The following is a 24,238-nucleotide window of genomic DNA, read 5'->3' as shown; positions in this document are numbered from 1 at the left end:
AAAGGGGCAATAATTATGACAAAATGCTTGATAGAGTTGTCTGCTCTTGTTTATAGGTTGGGGTGATGTTGGTCAACAAGTATGCAAAATATGAAAGCAATATGTCAAGGGACAATGAAAATAAATGGGGTAGTACGAAAACGTTAACATTTGCACGCTAATGGAAACGGAACGCCGACGTGAGTAGGATAGCTCCACTATATATATTTCATATATAATACTCGAGCTAAAAAGACCATTGAAATCCAAAACTCACAAAGCCAAAGGCACCATTTGCAACCGATTAAGCAAATTAATAACAAATAAACACAAAGTGTGACGGAAAGACGGACAGACGGACGGACAGTCCGAGCACTATATGCCCTCCTTCGGGGGCATAAAAAAAGAGCTGTCACCATAGGATGACATATGCCACCTATAAAAGCTTTGATAGAAGTTATGAGCATTAATCGAAACCTAAACGCAGATTTCAAAACCTAAACATGGACCCTAAGTTCAAGGTGAAGGTCACAGGGGTAAAAATTTGTGTGCTTATGGAAAGGCCTCAGCATACCAAATATGAAGGTTATATCTCAAGGGACATAGAAGTTATGAGCATTTCTCGAAACTTAAATGCAGATTTCGAAACCTAAACGCGGACCCTTAGTTCAAGGTCAAGGTCAAAGAGGTGAACATTTTTGTGCGAATGGAAAGGCCTCGTCCATATACACATGCATACCAAATATGAAGGTTATATCTCAAGGGACATAGAAGTTATGAGCATTTTTCGAAACTTAAACGTAGATTTCGAAACCTAAACGCGGACCCTAAGTTCAAGGTCAAGGTCACAGGGATGAAAATTTTTGTGCGTATGGAAAGGCCTTGTCCATAAACAAATGCATACCAAATAAAAAGGTTATATCTCAAGGGACATAGAAGTTATGAGCATTTTTCGAAACTTAAACGCAGATTTTGAAACCTAAACGCGGACCCTAAGTTCAAGGTCACAGGGATGAAATTTTTGTGCGTATGGAAAGGCCTCGTCCATATACACATGCATACCAAATATGAAGGTTATATCTCAAGGGACTTAGAAGTTATGAGCATTTTTCGAAACTTAAACGCAGATTTCGAAACCTAAACGCGGACCCTAAGTTCAAGGTCAAGGTCACAGGGGTGAAAATTTTTGTGCGTATGGAAAGGCCTCATCCATATACACATGCATACCAAATATGAAGGTTATATCTCATGGGACATAGAAGTTATGAGCATTTTTCGAAACTTAAACACAGATTTCGAAACCTAAACGCGGACCCTAAGTTCAAGGTTTAGGTCACAGGGGTGAAAATTGTTGTGCGTATGGATGTGCCTCGTCCATATACACATGCATACCAAATATGAAGGTTATCTCAAGGGACATTGAAGTTATGAGCATTTTTCGAAACTTAAACGCAGATTACGAAACCTAAACGCGGACCCTAAGTTCAAGGTCAAGGTCACAGGGTGAAAAAAAATTTGCTATGGAAAGGCCTCGTCCATATACACATGCAAACCAAATATGAAGGTTATATCACATAGAAGTTATTAGCATTTTTCGAAACTTAAACGCAAAGTGTGACGGAAAGACAGGTGGACAGACAGACAGACAGACAGACAGACAGACGGATGGACAGTCCAATCACTATATGCCCCCTTTCCTTCGAAAGGGGGCATAAAAATGCCCCGCCCCTTGGCAGACATGTTTTTCAAGCAAACGTAACCATTTTCGAACTCATCCAAGATATCATTGAAACCAATCTTCTGACCAAATTTCATGAAGATTGGACAATAAATGTGGCCTCTAAAGAGTTAACAAGACAACAGACGACGGACAAAAAGCGATCACAAAAGCTCACCATGAGCACGTTGTGTTCAGGTGAGCTAACAAGAGCTGTCAGAGGACAGCGCGCTCGACTATTTGAGTGCTTGACAGTATAATGTATGCCATCATGGAGAAATTGTTCATATTCAATAATTTATTTGACGATCTTTAAAAAAAAAAAAGGAAAACAAAAAAAATTTTTTTTTTTTGGGGGGGGGGGGGGGGGGGGGGGTAGGTAGGGGGTGGTGCGAGGGGGGAGGGTGGTAATTTAATATATAATGTTTAAAAAAAAAAATTGGGGGGGGGATGGGGGGGGGGGGGTAGTGGGGTGGGGGGTGAGAGGGGGTATAATGTGGGGTTTGGTAATTTATTAGATGATGTTTAAAAAAAATAATTTTTTTTGGGGGGGGTGGGGGGGGTTGGGGGGTGGGGACTGAGAGGGGGTATAATGTGGGCTGAGGTAATTTATTAGACGATGTTTAAAAAAATAAAAAATTTGGTGGGGGGGGGGGGGGTACGGGGAGGTGGGGGGGGTACGGGGAGTGGGGGTGAGAGGGGGGTATAATGTGGGGTGTGGTAATTTATAAGACGATGTTAAAAACAATTTTTTTTTTGGGGGGGGGGGTTGATGGTTGGGGGGGAGGGATTCTGGTAGGGGCGTGGGGTATGGTTTGGTTGGAATCCATTGTGGTATTCAGGTAAGTGTTGTTTTGTCAAAGTTATCATAAAATGTGATCATAAATAAAGAAGTAATGGCAATTTAAGCAAAAGGTTCAATTATCTAAGTGTAAAAGGGGCCATAATTATGTCAAAATGCTTGATACAGTGGTCTGCTCTTGTTTATAGGTTGGGGTCATGTTGGTAAACAAGTATGCAACATATAAAAGCAATATGTCAAAGGATATAGGAAATATTTGGGGTAGTACGCAAACTTTAACATAGATTTATCATTAATATGCATATTCTAAGTATAAAAGGGGCAATAATTATGACAAAATGCTTGATAGAGTTGTTTGCTCTTGTTTATAGGTTGGGGTGATGTTGGTTAACAAGTATGCAAAATATAAAAGCAATATGTCAAGGGACAATGAAAATAAATGGGGTAGTACGAAAACTTTAACATTTGCTGCATATTCTAAGTGGAAAAGAGGCCATAATTATGTCAAAATGCTTGATAGAGTTGTTTGCTCTTGTTTATAGGTTTGGGTCATGTTGGTAAACAAGTATGCAAAATATGAAAGCAATATGTCAAGGGAGAAAGAAAATATTTGGGGTAGTACGAAAACTTTAACATTTGCACGCAGACGCTAACGCCGACGCCGGGGTGAGTAGGATAGCTCTACTATATATATTTCATAAATAATAGTCGAGCTAAAAAGTGTTTATTAATGTTGTTTTATCACTTTAACATAAGAATAAATATATGCATAGAACAATTTCAACACATAAAGAATAATTAATTAGTGTTAAATTAAAAAAAGGTTTATTTAGTAAGGGATAAAAAATCCACTGAATCTAAAGCTTATGGAAATGCAGAGTTAATGAACTTATCCTAAATCAACACTCAAATCTACCCAGCAGTCTTTCTTAAGAAAATAAATCTAATCAAATACCCAGAAATTACAAACAACATGAAATAAAGTCTTGAAAATTCTATAATGTCATCATTAAACTGCATAGTTTGCTATATTGATAACTATGGAAATACAGTTAAGTTTAGGTCACATGGACTTATTTTATTAACATGCTTTGAATATGGGATAAAACCTTGGCTATAATTGATTTTTAAATAAAAGTGCATATATTCAAGGGTACCTTTGCAGTCCTTGATCTTGATAGTGACCCACTGATAATGCTCAGTCATGTTTGACAAGATGGTGTGTGTCCCAGCCTCTTCTGTTTCCCTGGAAACAATCAGTGGATCTGACGTGAGCCTCGTTCTGGGTTTACTTGGCGTAATGGATGTGCATAAAATGTCCTCCTAAATTACCCTGAGCACAGGCTAATCAGGGACAACACTTTTAGAAGTTATGGAATTTTAAATTTGTAGGGAGTCTCCTTAAATCAAAATCCAGTTTAGGTGGACAGGGTCATCCCGACTTAGCCTGTGCAAATTGCACAGGCTAATCTGGGACGACACTTTATGCGCATGTATTTAGCTCTGTTTTCCCAGAGGCTCATATGTACAGTGATTTTGTTAATGTCATAACCAGGGTCCAGTAAAAGGACCTATTCTAAATAACACATATGGATTACTAGTATCTTGCTCCAATGGATTGAAAAACTAACATAATTTTTAGTGACAAATGCTTATTATTTGGAATCTTCTGAGATAATGTCATTATTGTATTGTCTCTGATACAACAAAGCAACTAATATTTTTTTAATAGTGGAAAATTGAATCAGAAAGAAAACACTTTCACTCATAAATATGTTCTTATTAAGAAAATTGTGCAGCCAAAAAGAATATTTCAAAAAAATTCTACATGTTACATATTTGCCAATTTTTTGTACATGGCACAACAGTATATAATTTAAATTCCATGCTTACCAGTCTATGTTGACCACGTTGAGAATTTTTCCATTACTCAAGTCTCCACCTTTCACCACAATCTTTGACGGGAGGTAGTTATCATCCGAACTGTCTAAGCAAATCTGTAGTTTTCTGTAAAAGAACATGACATTTGGTTTCTAAAATGTCTATTTGAATCTTACAGATATTAATTAGAAGGTATCAAAAGCCAGCGTATTTAGACAAATTTTTGTTTCTAAGGTACAATGTTCAACTATTGCTTGACGTCTGTGAAGAAATTCTGTTTGAAAGCTACTCATGCAGGGTTAATCTCACTAAATCCATATCTCACATAGATACATGTATGTCCAAAAGTGTCTCAGTTTAGTGCATCATAATAGATTGCTTAATTTCCACAGTGGATGCAGACAGTAAAACGTTCACAATCGACAAACACAACTCTTATCAACAATCACTATCAGCCAGGTTGTAAAATGACTTTAAATAATTTTAATGAATTCCAAGAAAGAAGACGCAGACAAGAAGATTTTTTTCACAGTATTTATTTTTATTAGTCTTTACAAATCCATATTAACTAATTAAGAAAACATACCTGCATCTGGCAGCCATGTTTTTTTGGTAACTAAACACAGTGACAAAAGTTAGCACAATACTATACCGTTGAGAACTTTGTCTTCAGGCCAATGGAGCGCAAAAGTAACTCATTTATTGTGAATGGGGATGCATAGAAGCTTAATGTTTTTAAAATCTGGATAATTTCAGTTAAGCATCTTGGCAATAAATAGAGACATTGTGCAACTACTACTGACAACTCCATGAATAATTTATTTTTCCACCTTGACCAAAAAGGTAGAGGGAAAAACACATGAAGTCAAAACCTCCTATGACATTTACTTAATTATTGTTCCTTTCTTCATTTTAAGTTTGATCCAATGTCGACCTGCTGTGCCATCACTCTCCCAAAATGTTTCTGGGTCTCCGTCAGTTAAACAGGAGGCACCGTAGTCTCCCTGGTAGATAGAAGAAAGTGTGTCATGAATGACTTAACTCTTTAACGCTCTGAGATGGGTTAAAGTCCCTTAGAAAATCAAAGAAATTTAAGACCTTTATTAAAGGATTCAAGATTTAAAGGCTTCATTTCCAACCCTAAAGCCACTAATGAGCAGCAAACAGCATACAAAATGAAAAGACTGCGAGGTACTCACAGGTTGTTCAGGTTTAATGCTGTTTGCATTTAGCTGTTTTCAATGAGCTTCTGAGTGGGAAAGGGTGACTAAACTTGTAGAAAACAAGAGCACCGCATAACGGGTGCCATGCTCGGCTACGGGTGCAGTTTTGAATATATTTTTTTTTACGAGCTCACAGTGACCTTGACCTTTGACCTAGTGACCCCTAAATGGGTGTGACATGTATAACTCATCAAGGTTCATCTACAAATGCAGTTTCAAAGTTGTAGGACATCAGAAAGCTGACAACACGACGACCTGGCAATGACAATACCTGGGGGTTTTCTCCGAAAACGCCGAGCTAAAAATTACAAACGGTAAAATTTGAAAAATTTCAGCAGCATTTACAGGTTTAACTTATTGTATGCAAAGTTAAATTCCAAGTGATTTAGATATGCTTGTGTTAGAATTTTCTCTTGATATGAATTTTAATCCAATTAAACTTGTTTCATATTATAGTGAGAGCAAACAAACTGCTAATACTTATTCTAATATATACGTTTTTTTATGCAATTCAAGGAATACTAGAGTGCTCCACAGAAAAGGCGCTAAAACAGACTGGGAAGGATTAGAGCACTGTACCAAAATAAGAATACAATTGGGCCGTGCTCTGTGAAAAGATGTTTAATGTATGTGCGTAAAGTGTCATTCCACCAGATAAGCCTGTGCAGTCCACACAGGCTTATCAGGGACTAACATTACCGCTTTTATAATAATTTCTGTTTAAAGAAAGTCTCTTCTTTGCAAAAATCCAGTTTTGGCAAAAAGTGACGTCCCTGTTTAGTCTGTGTGGACTGCACAGGCTAATCTGTGACGGCACTTTCTGCACATGCATGAAACCCCCTTTTCGCAGAGCACAGCCAAACTGTTTCAAAAGATTACAATATCATACTTACGATAAATGATGAAACTTCAATTGCATCCACATAGTTTTTTATGGCGCCTAATTGACCATTATCAGGTGAAACATATTTGGACATAAGTCTCACTAATGCTTCATCATGTTCTATACTCCAGTTTACTGGTACTGTCTGAAGTCTGGATACGGCACATATATCAGGTGGCGTCACATAAACATTCTTCTTTCGTAAATCTAACGAGAAATGGTGACACACTACATCCATCCACCTGAAAGGTTTAAAAAGCACTTTTACCCACATTGGATTGAGATTTGATTTAAGAATGTTTACACCACAACAAAATGGCATTCATTGTTGGATATGCCTCACCTAAATTAAAAAAAAATGAAACAAAAATAATTATGCTTATTGTTTAGCAGGGTCTATTTTCCATGCACCAATTTTTTTTCTTTAATTCATTTTGTTTAAGCCTAAAAATGTCTCGACAAACTAGTATACTTGCTTTAAGAAGCATCAAGCTGCCTAGTTTTTCTACCTATTATTTTCCAAAACAGCCTTGAAAAACATTAAAAAGCTACACTTGCATTCAGTAGAAATGTTCACCAATTGTGGACAAAAAATGTGGTTGTTTTTGTATTCAAAGCTTTTCAAAATTAGCCGCCTTCACTGGATTTTTATTTAGAAGAGACTTCTTTTCAACGAAAAATTCAATTAAAGCGGAAAGTATCATCCCTGATTAGCCTTTGTGAATTGAATAGGCTAATCTGAGATGACACTTTTCTTTACAAACATGCAATAAGCTCTATTTTCCCAGAGCACCACTCAATATGAATTTTAAAAGCTGCTTATTTAAATTTAACCCTTTACCACTTAGATACCTATTTTGATGCATTGTAGTTCCTTCCAAAGTTACATAAACCAGGTAATTAAACACCTTTCTTACTAAATTCAAGTTTTAAAGGCTTCATTTCAAACCATTAGATCCTGATGACCAGCAAACAGCCCAAAACCTGAACAGACTGCGAGTTACTCGCAGGCTGTTCTGGTTTAATGCTGGTTGCAAACGCCATTTTCACGTTGCTTCTGATATGCGAAAGAGTTAGTCATTCAAACACTATAATATCACATTTACTTGTTGATCACCACTTTGCACGGGGAATCCTTCGGGACTGAAGGTGAAACTTCTTGCAGTGAAAGTAAATCTTCTGTGGGGGTTTTGGTGCTGTACAGCAAAAACCAGGCATCTGTGTCAAATACAATGTCTTCTGCACCAGCAGTGCTTTTAAACTGAAACATAAACATATCATTCATCTAAAAGCATATATGTTTTAAACCTTTGCATGCTGGGAAATTTGTCATCTGCTAAAATGTCGTCTGCTGAATTTCTAAAATTAGCATTTTCTTCGATTTTTTTCAAAGAATACTATCAGAAAAGCAAACAGTCTGGATCCAAACTGTTTGCAAAGGCCTTTAAAATTCAGTTCCAACGCTGTAAGGGTTAACATAAAATTAGTAAAATTATCTAGTTGACTGATGAATGAGTACTTGATCAAAAATTCAGTTCAGCCAGAAAAACAATGTGGTAAGGGTCCTGAAAAGAAACAGGGTGGGCAGAGTGAATTCTTTGAGAAAAATAATCCTATGGTAAACTTTGCACCATGGAACTTTCAATGAAGTCAGATAAAACAAGCTGTGATCGTATCGCCATCTTTGTTCCGGATTGCCGAATTTCCTATTTCAGATTAATAACAACAACATAAGACCAACATATTATATGTTGGTGCAGTGGTGTGGTGGTCGAGTGGTAACACTCTGGTCTACCATTCCAGAGGTTCCCGGTTCAATTCCCGGCCGGGGCACTGGAAATTTCAGAAATGCTTCAAGTGTTTCCCACCCAACTAGAGATGTCCTGGAATGAAACCCAGGTAATTATCGCGTGTATCTGTGCTATACACTGAGCACGTAAAATAACCAAGGGATCTATTCGCAAAGAGCTAGGGTATCCCACCCGGATTTCTTGTATCCCAATACTGTCTCTTCTGCTTGCTGTCTCTTTAGCACAAAACCAAACAACCCCATTGGAAATAATTGCTTGCACTTTCATGGGTTATCCTTGACTGCAAGGTCAAAAGAATACATCAACATCAATATATTGCAAGATGCCATGTTAAGATATAGTTGAAAATAGAACAGTAATGTAAATCCGGCATATCAAGCATTGTGAATCAATTTTTGTACAACGCTCAGAAAGAAACCAGAGTAACACGAGTTATCTGCATTGGAGCCTGAAACAAAAAATAAATAATTATAGCATAATTATACTTTTCGGAAGTCAACAACAATGCGTGAAAGGAAGGAGTATTTTTAGCTCATACGCCCATTGTATACAACAACAAAAGCTTTATTATTGCAATGTATAATGTTAGTGTATATGTTACATGTATGTAAGTGTAACCTTCAAAGCAAATCGCGGAAAAAGGTGAATCACGCTTGGAATCACTGCGATTTGTCATGTTGCATAGATCGCGGTCATGTGAGATGCATGCAAAAATCACGGATCGCGTAGTGTTACTGCAGTTTCAAAGAAATCTCTTCACTTAAATCTAAAAATGACAGTTCAGTAAATGAAATAGCTAACACTCTTTGTTATGGCAAGTGAAATGCACATTAATTCCTAAACCATGGTTTAACAGTTAACTATATAGTTAAGAGACTTTGAACCCGGGTTCAAAGTGCCGTTTGCACATTAATTCCTTTAACCCGGGTTCAAGACTTTGAACCGCGGTTCAAAGTCTCTTAACTCTATAGTTAAGAAAAGACCAATGAAATCGGGAAATTTGCCTTCTAATTGTGGTTTAAGCTCCGCTGATCGGTTGTCTCTGAATTATGTAGATATCTATTTTTAGACACACTTTGAACGCGGTTCAAACTCTTGAACTCGGGTTTAAGGGTTCAAAGTCTCTTAACCCAGCGTTTTCATTAGGATTTTTTGTAGCAGGCTTTTGAGTTATTTGAGGAGGCCAACTTGTGCGAGCACCGAAGGTGCGAGTTGCTAGGGGGGTTCGATTCGGTGCCAAATCCTGGCTTCTGAGCGATTTTGGGCACATAATTTACATGATTTTGCTCAGTTACAATAGAGGATATTTATGTGAATGGTAAAGAAAAAATAAAGTCATCAGTTTACATCAACTCTGCAATTATCAAGATTTTGATAAAAACAAATATACATGTATAAAAAACATTAAAACATGTAACACCAATTCGACTTTTAATAATTAATTTTCCAAAATAAAGTTTGATGTGATTCTAAGCAAGTTGCCACAAAAATCATCATCCTATGATTCACTATCTGATTCTGAGTCATATCTTTTTGATGCTAGGTTAAGTTTTTGTATGGCTATATCGACAGCCGTCTTAATCAGGCTCAGCTCATCATTCCTCTCAGTAACATCGGTTTGGACCCCAGCATCCACAAGTTAAAGAACTGGTGCTGATGCTGAGACCCTTGCCTGCTTCGGGGGAATCTTCCGCCTCTCCTTCTTGTCTAGCCACAGCTTGACTGCTTACTTGATATGCTGATTGGCTTCAGGACTTAAATAGTAAAATAATCAATATGGAAATGCAGCATGTTTTTTCAGATTGAATTTTACTTTTAAACTTCAATTCAGATTACATTTTACTTTTGAACTTTTTTTAAAGAAGAGCATAAATGGCCCATTAAATATAGAAGACACTGTGCAAGATCATAGATGACATTAACATTTTGTCAGATGCCCCACTGGAAAAGATGCATAAAATTTGGGAATAGGTTCTCCTAGCATAGCAATTTTAAGAAACATTTGGCAGTTTGACAATGCAGATTTTCCAAAAAAATCGTGCATAGGTTGCCCTAGCTGAGGCAATCTTAGGATTTAAATATGTTGCAGAGGAAGCGTCTTTTGGCCAATTTTTCCAATACAAATTTGGACAAAGCTAAACATTGCAGTGCCAATTCAATATATTTAGCATTTTAGGCATTGTGCCAAGGCCAACTCCGACCTTAATCATGAAAATACCAGGAGAGTTTGGGGCTCATGAGTTTCATTTATCCTAATGAAATACTCACCCTCCTGTAAAATGTGGTTATAATTAAATCCACTTACCGTTCGGAGGTTCAAAACTTCGCGGAGAAACCAAACATCGGCATGATCGGAACCAAACATCAACGAAATTTGTGGAAAATAAAACCGAAATGTAACAGGAAAGTGCATTCATCCGGAGGTGCCGGCAAATGATAAACGTAAACAAAACTGGAATAAAATAACTTCAACAGCGAACTATCGTTCTTACGCGAAACACAAAATAAAAATTCATTTATTTTTCTTTTTTTAGACATGTTGACATCAGATCGTGACCTTCAATCAAAGTCGTACACTCATGTTACCCGCTTCGTGATTGGACAATTATATCGAAACGACCAATGAGAAAGCAGTTTACATCGGCTATGTTAGCGTTTCCGATCGCCAAAATCGCCAAAGGCGATTGAATCTTTCAGCTGGCGATTTAAGTTTAAAATGTAAATGAAAATGGTGATTGCAAAAAAACCCTGATATTTCTCTTTAAGTATATAATATTCCCTACTTTTAAAGAGAACTCGGTACCGATTTCCACATGTAATCGCCATAAAAGCTCCAGGTGGTAATAGATAGTCTATTGATAAGAGATAACCGGATGCCCGTATCGTATATTCAAGCCACATAACACAGTCATGTATGCTGACAGATGCATCACAGGAAATTTTCGGGTAACTTTCCAGTTTCCAAACTGTTATATTTAACGTCCAATCAGTTACGAGAATGTTTATGGAGGCGGAGTTATATAGCAATTATTATTTTTGATTGACATCAGTCACATAGTAAGCGTTTATCGCAGGTTTATTAACAATGAATCACAGCTGTAGCATTAATACGTGATATAAAACCGGTAATAAAGCAGTACATTAAAGGCAGTTTCGGGCATCATCATCACACCTATTTACCGTACTGTAAACACTCATTAATTATGAGAAGTTAATTGCAATTGGTGAGCAGTGTAAAATTACTTACGGCGAGTAAATTGTGAAAAACAAAACCCGTTAATAATTTGATGCGGTAACAAATTAAATCCAGTGCATGTATATTGTATCATGTCTATTTGTAGAACTGATTTACACCGTTTTTCTACAGCCAGGTGATAATAACTATTTACTATGCATTAATACCGTTATGCCATGTAAAACCCGTGTTATAAAAAAAGAGCGCGAAATTATTGCTGTTGTCTGCAATGACAAGTTCTACGCATGCAAATCCCAATCAAAGACCGGGGCATATCTGAAAGTTCTAACATTGTATACTGTTTATGCCAGTGCATGAAAATAAATATAAATGAAAATTTAAAAAAAACATGAAATTATTTGATTTCAGGTAACAAATAATTTATTTAAATGTGACTTCATTGATAATTTAATACAGTCATTGTTGATACCTATATAGATTCATGATAATGATTATGTCGTTCATTGAGCAAATAAGGTTATAATGTGGGTCATAATCGTAGTGCTGAAATTAGGCTACTAATATTTTTTCCTTAGCGCTAACCTAGCATCGGTTACGGTTGTTTACTTAGTTTCAGACAATTAGTTAATAAACGAATACTAAATATCTCGTCATCGTCGTGAACATTTGCCGATTTTTAAAATATTTTTTTTTAGAATTTTAGCCGGCCTAAATAACATTCGAGGCGGTCAAATCGGCCGCCGGCCACCTCCTAATGAAAACCCTGTTAACCCTATAGTTAACTGTTAAATAATTAATGTGCATTCCGCGCGTCTTAACCCCAGTTTAAGACTTTAAACCGCAGTTTAAGACTTTGAACCGCAGTTTAAAACTTTGAACCGCAGTTCAAAGTCTCTTAACCCTATAGTTAAGACAGGAATTAATGTGCAAACGGCACTTTGAACTCGGGTTCAAAGTTTCTTAACTATATAATTAACTGTTAAATAATGAATGTGCATTCCGCCCCTCTTAACTGCAGTTTAAGACTTTGAACAGCAGTTCAAAGTCTCTTAACCCTATAGTTAAGAAATGACCAATGAAGTCGCGGCATTTACCTTCTAATTGTGGTCTAAGCTTTGCTGATTGGTTGTCTCAGATAACAGATTTGTATCTATTTTTTATAACACTTTGAACCGCAGTTCAAAGTCTTGAACTCGGGTTTAAGGAATTAATGTGCTAACGGCACTTTGAACCCGGGTTCAAAGTCTCTTAACTATATAGTTAACTGTTAAACGATGGTTTAAGGAATTAATGTGCATTTCGCTTGCCATACTGTGTAGGGTAAAGCATGAACACGTGATATTCCGTAATTTCCTACAAACCTTTACAACTTTGAGCCATTTTCCTCCAGCATTGCACATTTCTTCACCACTCACATAAACTAAGGAGTCTGATGAAGCATTCAAATCCCTGATTCTTTTGCTTTCTGTCGAGGGTTCACTGTAAACTTGAATGAAACATTTAGGAGAACACTTGTACACAATTTCGGAAGCCACATAACATAGGGACTCGGGAAGTTTTCGTTTTTCTTTAAAACATTGAATACATTCCTGTAGGCACCTGATTTTTGCCAGACGTTTCCTGTTATTTGGAGAGTTCATTTTGTCGTTGGCTCAATCAAAAGCTTGTTAAAACAATAACTGACATTACATACAGAGTTTCAACGCAATTTATCATATTTTCCTGGAAAAAGTAGTCATCCATCCACCATTTTACCGGATGTAATGCTGAAAAATGTCTAAATCGCGAATACGTATATGTCGGACTCTTGTTTAACAACTTGCATAAACAATAATAATTAAAATCTTTTATTTCGATAGCTGCTGAAATTGTGTCTGAATATTGCTTATTATTATTACATTATGTTTATTTGTTAAGTGTTTATAAATCTTTTAATATGTTTACAAATATATCAACAATAAAAGTCTTACACTTAAAGGGATCTTTTCACGCTTTGGTAAATTGACAAAATTGAAAAAAGTTGTTTCAGATTCGCAAATTTTCGTTTTAGTTATGATAATTGTGAGGAAACAGTAATACTGAACATTTACTATGGTCTAATATAGCCATTATATGCATCTTTTGACGATTTTAAAACCTAAAAATTATAAAGCGTTGCAACGCGAAACGATTGAATAATTTGGAGAGTTCTGTTTTTGTCGTTAAATTTTGTGAAACTACGAAGATTGCTTATATAAGGTATAAAATACGTCAACTACGTGTACTCGGCGGAATAGCTCAGTAGGCTAGAGCGTTTTTACTTCAGGACTCCAGGGGTCACTGGTTCGAAACCTGTTCCGGGCAATGTTCTTTTCCTTTTTTTAATTTTATTCTTGATTTTTTACTGGAGCTTTTACAATCCAATGTTTACATTTATCGATATAAAGCATTTAATGAATAAGTTAAAAAATGCCAAAATCTGTGAAAAGGCCCCTTTAACATTTTCAGCTTTTCACTTAATTCAATGCCTCTTTAAAGACTTCGTTATACAATATTAAGTTGTGTTTGATTATTGATTGAATATTAAGAATTATTCATCCGCATTGTCTATGGCACTGACTAACTGACTATTTAAACACCCGCAATACATTTGTGATCCGCATTTTAGCCATTATCCAGAGTAGCTTCCCCTGAAAGTGGCATAGTTGTTGCTATAGGTGACATTAGTTATTTTCTTCCTGAATTCCTCAATCAAATCGGAATTTATCAGATTATTTGCTGCAAAAATAACAACAACAACTGCAAAGTAAGTATATATAATTTTAATTACAAAATTTAAAAAGTTCAGCGCATATCAATAGTAATTGTTATTACTTTACTGTAATGATAAGCTAAGTCAGTGTTCATCTACCAATAAATTTTCAAATGGGTCAACAATGTTGTTTTGTTGGAAAATTAGTGAATGACAATAACATGTGGGGCAATATAATTATGACTTATGTCAGTAAATTTTTAGCCTGTCAGTTTTGCTTGCTTCTGTTTTTTTATTATATAAATAAGCATACATGCCATAATGTTTCAGACCAATTCCGGGACATTGAGTTAAATTGTCCGGGACTTTTACCGATTTTGCGGGACATGTATAAAATGTAGCGATATTTATAGACATATGCATTTTTGGTACGTTTTTTGTTTTGTTTCGCATCGTTAATTGCAAAAGTTCGAAAGCCACTTATTAAATCTATTTAAGTCAAATTAAACATTACTACTTCCGTTACTAGATACAAGCCACGTGCTTTCAGTTAGGCGTTCTAAACATAGATGGTTACGTCACAGCGTTATTGTTATTAAGACCGGTGTGTAACGCGTAGTTGTTGATACGCCTTTATTCATTTATAACATTTATATAATAAAAAATACATCAATACAGTATCGTTAGATCGTCAACTCAAATCAATTCACAATACATACAACCAATCACAATAAAACAAATACAACAAAACAGTACCGGTAGATCGTCAACTTAAAATCCGGAAAGGATGACGTTTTTATATGCTTACTTTTTTACTCAACTTCTTTGTCGGTTAAACGTGCGAACATAAACTGCTTTTAATTTTTTAATAAGCGATGTTGGACTTCAGATGTGTGAACAACTATCATTTGCCCTTACGCAGCGGGAAATAATGACGTAGTAGATAAAAGTCAATTAACAACCACATTAAACAATGCCGCCTTTTCGGTTTGACCGCGAACGTGAGACAATCGATATGATAACAGGACCCCTGTTAATTGATCGATTTTGACACGTAGCGTAGTCTGCCTATTCGGGTAGGCATTGTCATGGAGATGCTGCAGATATACACAGATTTGAGGTGCAGTTAATCCTTAGATAAGGTACATGTATGTATGGATTTTGTAAATTCCGGGACATTTGACAGATTTCCGGGACAGCGGGACAAGTTCTTCATTTCCGGGACTGTCCCGGACAATCCGGGACGTATGGCATGTATGAAATAAGCTTTTTAAATATTTCCTAATAACTCCTTGTTGCACATATTTGTAACCAGGAGTTAATATGATAATATAGGTGCTACCTAATTTACGGGCAAAAGCTTTTCAAGTTTTTTTGATTATCATGTATTTGTAATAAATATATGGACATGATTGTGTTCAAAATATGATAATTGTTGCAATAATTGAGTAATGCATCCAAAAAAATCATTCTTAAAACGAGTTACATGTTCCAAGCTTAAAGATCTAGCATCTTATATATTTTATTTTTTTTCTAGCCACAGGAATTTATAGCTGGTTCGGTGTCTGTGGTATAGTGGATGGGGTGTCTGCTAATTGGCTTAGTCACTGGGAGGTCTCTGTATTGATCCTTTTAAGTGGGAGCATTCTTTAAATAACCCTAAAGACATACTATGGCGTACCATTTGGGTTGAAAGTCAAGAAGACCTACACGTTAAAAAGAGAAATGTACATCGAAGTACAATAATTGTACATCAACATGAATATAAAATACACTTCAAAGTATATATTTGTACGTCAAAGTACAATTTGTACTTCGACATACATGTTTGTACTTCTATGTACACATTTTCTGAACAGCCAATCAAAACACTAGTCTCTTGAGCCGCTTTTCCTTCAGATTTATTCATAATAAATGTTTAAAATCTCTTTTTTAGTTGAGGACAAAATGAATAAAAATATCAGAATGGAAAAAAAAACATTACATAGAAGTTTCAAGTATTTAATGCATTGAAATAGATTATATACAAATTTGAGGAAGATTCAATTGTTACCTTTTTAAAATTAAAATTATTCAGCATATTGTGTGTATGAAATGATCATGCGGGCGGAGTATCACGAATGTCCAGCGCATTACTGTGTAGGAAATTCCCAACGGTAACCAGTTACCAAGCATTAATGGGATAAATAATTTATTATAAACTCCCCGTTGGTCGTATTTTGTGATTACCATAACTAGCATAAGTCAGAGGTTAATTCCGCCGTGCCAGGTCAATAAATACGCACAATATCTATGAGTTAGCGGTCGATAGTCGCATAATTTGGTATAAATTATAATAATAATAATGTTTAATAAATACGCACAATATCTATGAGTAAGCGGTCGATAGTCGCATAATTCGGTATAAATAATAATAACAATAATGTTCAATGTCAAAAATCTCTAAAAGCAACAGACGTAAGGTGTCCTCTGATTGGCTAACACTCAAGGGTCGGTGAAAATTGTACGTCGAAGTACATTTCTCGTTCTACTTAGTAGGTCTTGTACTCTTTCGACGTCATGGTATGTCATATAGACACTAAGTACTGGTCCTACCCAGGAAACAGTTTGTTTCATCAAATGTCTCAATTCAACTTGACAGCTTGCTAAAGCAGTTGCATTTAGCATACAGTACACTGATTTAACATAATTCAAATCATGTGATGTGTCAAATCAATTTTGATTGACAAATTTGACAGGATTGACAAATTTGACAGGATTTTTTTTTAATCCAATAAGTTTTAGACTGTCAAATAACACACACTACGTATTGAAAGCCATCCCTGGAGCTTTCGTCTGTATATCACTGACTTCATCAGAAGAATGATTTCTACTGTTGGGAAACGTTAACACCACTAATTGTCTTCTTATTTATTATCAATGTATAATTATGTGTAACAGCATAACAACATACTAGATTCGCAATTAAAATATTTAATAAATACAGGTATCTTGCAGGTTTCTAATTTTCTTTCGCAAACTATTGTTGAATAGTTTAAATTTTGTCACCGCTAAAAAAATAGCCATTTTGTAGCAATTCTAAAATCACAGTCTAAACTGCATACACTTAGCTCTATAGTTACAATTTGAATGCAAATATTAGAATGCATCATGTTATATCATCCATATTTTTTTTATTTAAACATTCAAATAACACATAACACAGTACATATATAAAATGGTATGTGGTATTGTGCGGATATACAAAACACTTCACATCATTTATTTGCACATAAAATAATAGTTACAAAATAAGTAAAACTAAAACACTGTCATCAACCTACATTTCAAGAATATTTACATATATGAAATTACAAAGTGGTGTTATTGTATTACCTTTTACTAAATTAACATTGCTGGTTTGTACTAGCCATAAAACATTTATCATGGATTAACAAGTAACAACCAATTTATTAATTACACAATAGAACAGAAATCATATTAATTGCATTATGCATTTACTAAACAAGCTATTTGCTACTGTTTAGAATTACACTATCTTACTAAAAATGATCACAGGTACTTAGTGCTTTTACATACTTGTGGTAAGTTTTGTATTACTAGTTTGACAATTATCGGCAGACACTTGTTGATATACAGACAAAATTTGCATGGGAACTCTCATATTTTTTCAGCATAATTGCCTTCAATTTGTTAATTTAACAACCCTTTGACATTGTTTGCACATCTGATCTTATTATACAATAGCTGATTTTTGTTTATAGAATATAAGATAGACATATATAGACTTTTCAAAGTTCTATAAAAGTTCACACATGTTCCATCCAAGTAAACAAACAGAACCAATAAAGATCACCACAGATAATAACTGTGTGTATAGCTTGGAAATTTGATAGTTCAGGAATCCCTGCTTTGTTGATTTCTTCGCAGAACAGCTTCTAAAAACGGAAAACCAACAAATATCTTAAAATTTGATCAATAATGCAGACAATTTATAAATGTCTTGTTTTTTGTTGATTTCGAATCTGGGAGATTTTTTACGTAAGATTGTGGTACGAACATCCAACGGTATCGGATTTTGTGGTTTTAGGCATGAACTTATTATAGTGATATGTAACCATTCGGGGATTTCGGTAAAGTGCGAGCAGACGAGGTGTTAATACATTAAAAATTAAAGCTAAAAGACTAAAAAGTTAGATCGGAATATCTGTAAATTTTGTGAATAAATGTGTTTCTGGTGGATAACAACGACAACTTGCCAGAATATTGCTCATGATCACACGTAAAACTTCTTTCTGAGACATTGTGTACACACCGGTCTTACTGACAATAACGAAGTGACGTCACCATCTATGTATAGAATGCTTTCTGAGAGCGAATGGAAAATGCGTCACATATTCCGACAAATAAACAGTAGGGTGTCGTTATTGAAATACCGCGAGAATACTGGAAGAATAGAGATGCCAACTATAATGTTTAAAACAAGTAATTTTTTAACAAGCGTTTGTGATTTGTCAGGATAATAATAATAAGATATCGAAAAGATCAAAGCAAATAAATTCGACAGAAATCTGAGATTCGGCAATATATGAAAGACGGGTTATGTTCACCTAAATTGTGTTTGGTAAAGACTGTCACTATATGTAGTGAACCAGTCTTCGGCTTATACCCACTGAAGAAGAGCATTCAGGGGAGATAATTTAGTAATGACTTAATTCTGGAACGGTTGCGAAGAAAAACAAATAATGCGAGAATATTTAGTGCGATTCGCTACACAATTATGATGTCATTGATATAACTTTTCCTGAGGTATGTATTTACATGTGATTTAGCATATGTCAAAGTGTTTTTGATTTGTTAAAGTTCATAAATAGCATCGCGAAAATATATGTCGCGTGGCAAATTTTTTTGAGACGTATCCATATGTGGTATTCCTATGTAATATTATGTCTAAATTCCCATATGTATGAACGGTCAACGCCCGCTTCGCGGGCTTTTGCCCGTATAAGGAAACTAGTTGCACTAAACAAACTATGTGGAGTTATGGCCCTTGATATCAAAACACTTCTTAACACAGACAAGCACCCCTACATACCAGGCTGGAGAGAAACTATTAGATCTGAACTGTCTAAGTACATCAAAGCCACAGGCAGATTCATGATAAAACAGCCAGCCAGCGACCAACCCCGATCTGACATCCACAACTAAGTCCAATAAAATACATGAGAGAAAATTACCTGTGTGGAATATATACCAAGAGACTAATGTATACCAAGAGACACTTGTGACGAAGAGTCCGTGGATCAAGGATCAAGGATATTTATTTGCTATTAGTATTAAGGTACTTCTTGGACATCCAGACTGATTAAGTGCTTCATGTTTATTGGTTCATCTTAACAATCAACTTGTTGTTGCAAAATTCAACACAATCAAAGGAAAAGTCCAATTATATTTTTTTGCATTTGTATTGTTTATTATTTTTCCCAAATCTAAATAAAGATTGTTTAATGTTTTTGTAAAGTTTTGGACAGAAGATCTGCCCTATTATCAATCTCAAAAAGTATATATTTTTCCCCAAGTGCCTAGAATTCACATTTGACAGGTCCCTCCCCACCCCCACCCCCAGGTTTTAAAAATAAATGTTAACATTACGTCTCTAAATCAGCTCTGTAAGTTCAACCATAGTTAATTTAGCCCATTCAGCCCTAGTGTCGTAATAATCTACAGTGGAGTTCCTAGCGTCATATATATGCGTCCAATAATCTACAGTGTGAATTCCTAGCGTCGTAAATATACGACAACTGAGATGTAGCTCTGAATGCCTAATGACTTAAAAATACGTCTGTTCATATTGGCATTTAAAGAAACAGCTATTTATTTGCAGTAAGTTTTCCAAACTAAGAAAATTCTTGTAACAAATACTTTTTTAATTTGGAAATTGATTTTGATTAACTATTTCTGGTCTAAACATGTGAAAATAAGATAAAAATTAATAAAATAAGTATAGGTAACTCTTTTTTTTTTTTTAAGGATAGTTATTTGTATTCATTTTAATTTTCATAAAGTTCTAATATAAGCATATTAAGATGTTCTCAGATTTTATAAATGTTTTTCATAAAATTACTTGCAATTGAAACATAATTATGCTTTTTATTATCTATTGATGTTAGTTTTTATTATTAACACTATCTTATTATTGTTTTTATGTCATTAAATAATTAATTTTGTTTTATTTTAAAACAATCTTTTAAGATTATTCATTAAAACAGTTTCTATTTGTAAAAATAGTATACATAAATAACAATGGTATTGGATACATTATTTGGAAATAATTCAATGTTTTTTATTTGATAAGATATGCAAGATTTCGAAAATTTGATAATATTACTACATACATTTTTTATTTAAAAATATTATAATAAAACATAAGTCACATAATCAGTCAACAAAGTAACAACAACAGAAAACACCATATTCCTAATTTCACACCCCTTAAAGTAACAATAAACAGATAATCTGTCAGGCATTCAGAGCTGATGAGGGTACTTATTATCTAGGAGTAGATATCATAAGGCTATTACTGATAGGGGTTGCCTAGAGATAAGGCTGTAGTATGGAATGAGTTAGTATTTTAAACTCATTTAAATCTCAATTTTAAAGTATTTTCAAAAATAAAATAAACACCAATTTTCTAATTATAGTAAAAACAATCAGATATTTCACAATCCGAAAACCCCCGGTCCCATTCCCAAAATGGTGAAAAAAGTTCTTCTTGTCTTCATCTTCATCATCTTCTTCTTCCGTTACAACAATCCTTGTAAATAAAAAATTTTGTGCTGGCGCCTATTGTTTAAGTGGTGAAAACTGTGAAAAAGGGGCTCAGTGGGGTGTTAGTTTACAATAGGGATGGCATCGAATACCAATATCGGTATTCGAATGTTCGCAAATTCATTCAATCGAATACTCGAATATTCGCATAAAACGGCTGGATTGATTTTACCTTGTTATGTGTTAATTTCCATTGGTTTGTAAGTTATATCCGTTTGCTAAATACGAGGCTGTTTATTAACGTTGCTATCGAATAATTGTATCGCTGTCGACTAATACTATGACCGATACTGTGATCGGGCACAAATAGAATGAAAAACATCGTGTCATAGAAATTTATTTTATAGTGATTCCACAGATTTGTAGCAGACCGCGCATATGTAAAACTAAGTTTACACACATTACACGTTGCGGTCTTCTTATCCACAGACCGTGTAAAGTATTCCATACTGCAGAAGGGGCTGGTGGCATTTTCAGATTTGAATTATGATTCCTTGATGATTGTTTAATTTATATCATCTGTTACTTTTGGGTAATTCACATATTTAAATGTCTGTTCAAACTGTGATCACAAAAACTAAATTATTATTCGCAAGTAAATTGAAGCCCTTAATTGGTACCTAATTGACAAACAACAGTTCGGGTCCTTTCTTATAGTAAGTATATTGCATTGCGCGATTTGAGTAATTCACACATTTTAATGGCTGTACATACTGTGATCACAAAACTTAATTATTATTCGCCAGTCAATTGAAACCGTAAATTGGCATCCCATTGGCATACAACAGTCGGGGCCTTTCTTAGAGCGTGTATATTGCATTGTGCAATCAACACTGATACGAGCCGCGTTATCAGTTTGACAAGAAGAACGTCACGTCAAACATGTTACTCCCAAGTGATTTCGGTTGCTTTTTAGTAAGCGGTTCGCAGGTCATGAAATATTGGTGAAATTACGTTTGGAAAAAAATGCGAATATCATTTTTATTATTCAATGCTGACCATTCAATCGAATATTCAATTATTCGAATAATTTTGCCATCCCTAGTTTACAATTATTTACATTTTTAAGTGTTTACAGCTGGATAAGGGGGACAATGACAGCCACAGGAGTAAAGGTTTTGAAAACTTCTACTGTAGTTGCCTCATGTATATAGGGAGGTAGTGAATTCAATTGCATTACTGATCTTGGGTAGAATGATAATTTATAAGAGTCTGTTGAGGTTTGTATCATGTCTAAAGCAATAGTTACTGCTAAGTCTGGATCAGCATCACCAGCGGTCAACAGGAACAAGGAGATTATCAAGAGGAGTGAGTCGGTCAACAGGAACAAGGAGATTATCTAGAGGAGTGAGTCGGTCAACAGGAACAAGGAGATTATCTAGAGGAGTGAGTCGGTCAACAGGAACAAGGAGATTATCAAGAGGAGTGAGTCGGTCAACAGGAACAAGGAGATTATCTAGAGGAGTGAGTCGGTCAACAGGAACAAGGAGATTATCAAGAGGAGTGAGTCGGTCAACAGGAACAAGGAGATTATCAAGAGGAGTGAGTCGGTCAACAGGAACAAGGAGATTATCTAGAGGAGTGAGTCGGTCAACGGGAACAAGGAGATTATCTAGAGGAGTGAGTCGGTCAACAGGAACAAGGAGATTATCAAGAGGAGTGAGTCGGTCAACGGGAACAAGGAGATTATCAAGAGGAGTGAGTCGGTCAACAGGAACAAGGAGATTATCTAGAGGAGTGAGTCGGTCAACAGGAACAAGGAGATTATCAAGAGGAGTGAGTCGGTCAACAGGAACAAGGAGATTATCAAGAGGAGTGAGTCGGTCAACAGGAACAAGGAGATTATCAAGAGGAGTGAGTCGGTCAACAGGAACAAGGAGATTATCAAGAGGAGTGAGTCGGTCAACGGGAACAAGGAGATTATCAAGAGGAGTGAGTCGGTCAACAGGAACAAGGAGATGATCAAGAGGAGTGAGTCGGTCAACAGGAACAAGGAGATTATCAAGAGGAGTGAGTCGGTCAACAGGAACAAGGAGATTATCAAGAGGAGTGAGTCGGTCAACGGGAACAAGGAGATTATCAAGAGGAGTGAGTCGGTCAACGGGAACAAGGAGATTATCAAGAGGAGTGAGTCGGTCAACAGGAACAAGGAGATTATCTAGAGGAGTGAGTCGGTCAACAGGAACAAGGAGATTATCAAGAGGAGTGAGTCGGTCAACAGGAACAAGAAGATTATCAAGAGGAGTGAGTCGGCAACTATATGGTGGATAATTTTATTTAACATGATTATATGAAAGTTTGTTCTGCTTGTTTCAAGAGTGGACCAATTCAGGGAGCTTTCCAGTTTTTTTATTTGAGCTTTTGTATGTGGGCACCAGGACACTGGAGGAGTATTCTAGTTAGGCCTAACTATTGCTTTGTAAGCATGATCTTTAACTTTTGAGGTGCTAATTTTGAGGTTGGGGCGAAGAAATCCTAGTGCCTGGTTTGCATTATCAGTGATTTAGTTTATATGTTTATGTCATTTGAGTTTACTTTGGGGTTTAAGACCTAGATATTTGGCATGATTTACTTTTTCAAGGATGTGATCATGTAGTTTAAATGAGAAGACAGGGCCCTCAATCTATCAAATCTGCCGCCGAATTTTGGCGGCAGTCCCCCACCTGAAAAGTATACTTTTTCCCCCTTTTTTTTATAGAAAGATGTATCTCATCTCATGATAATTATATCTCAATTCTATTTCAATTTAATCTTTTCAAACATACTAAATTATAAAAAATGCAATGAATTTAGTGCAAACATGTACAAATGTAATAATGAGAGAGTAAGTAAAAAAATCCCCCAAAAAGGGAAACGCAGCGAAAATTCCCCCTCCTAAGGGCTGCGGACCCCTTCCCCCAAAGTAGTGTGAGGGCGCTGGAAGATTATAGGATTTCTTATTTGAGTAATATTGAGGATGTTGCATTTTTCAGGGTGGAATTTCATTAACCATTCCTGCTCCCATCGACCAGCAGCTTCAATATCATGCTGGAGGTTATGGGTGTTGGAGAGGTTATTGATATTAACAATCTTGGTGACGGCTACTTTTCCTCAGAATATAAATTCAAAATAGTACAAAAAATGTCTGTTTTCTTCTTAGTTACTGGCTACTTTGAAAATATAAGTGGCTACTCAAATGATTATAGAC

General features: G+C 35.6%; 2 protein-coding genes across 20 annotated transcripts in view; one reads left to right on the top strand and one right to left on the bottom strand.

Annotated features, from left to right (window-relative positions):
* The window catches only part of LOC127873657 (E3 ubiquitin-protein ligase HECTD3-like), a 46,127-nt gene extending 32,880 nt beyond the window's left edge, over positions 1–13,247 (bottom strand). The window contains exons 1-6 of the mRNA XM_052417566.1: positions 12,854–13,247; positions 7,592–7,746; positions 6,496–6,727; positions 5,268–5,383; positions 4,392–4,505; positions 3,656–3,744 (exon numbers count right to left, since the gene is read on the bottom strand). Coding sequence (XP_052273526.1) covers positions 3,656–3,744; positions 4,392–4,505; positions 5,268–5,383; positions 6,496–6,727; positions 7,592–7,746; positions 12,854–13,132 — 985 coding nt within the window. The 5' untranslated portion in view covers positions 13,133–13,247. The remainder of the gene's footprint in view (positions 1–3,655; positions 3,745–4,391; positions 4,506–5,267; positions 5,384–6,495; positions 6,728–7,591; positions 7,747–12,853) is intronic.
* Positions 13,248–14,133: 886 nt separating this feature from the next.
* Positions 14,134–24,238, top strand: part of LOC127873654 (serine/threonine-protein kinase NIM1-like) — a 66,185-nt gene continuing 56,080 nt past the window's right edge. For all 19 annotated transcript variants that reach the window (XM_052417565.1, XM_052417556.1, XM_052417557.1 and 16 more), the window contains exon 1: positions 14,134–14,277. The gene's annotated coding sequence lies outside the window, so the exon portion shown is untranslated. The remainder of the gene's footprint in view (positions 14,278–24,238) is intronic.

This window comes from Dreissena polymorpha, chromosome 3, assembly GCF_020536995.1.
Source record: "Dreissena polymorpha isolate Duluth1 chromosome 3, UMN_Dpol_1.0, whole genome shotgun sequence".
Classification (NCBI taxonomy): domain Eukaryota; kingdom Metazoa; phylum Mollusca; class Bivalvia; order Myida; family Dreissenidae; genus Dreissena; species Dreissena polymorpha.
The sequence above is the reverse complement of the archived record's forward strand: the minus strand, read 5'-3'. Positions and strand labels throughout refer to the sequence as shown.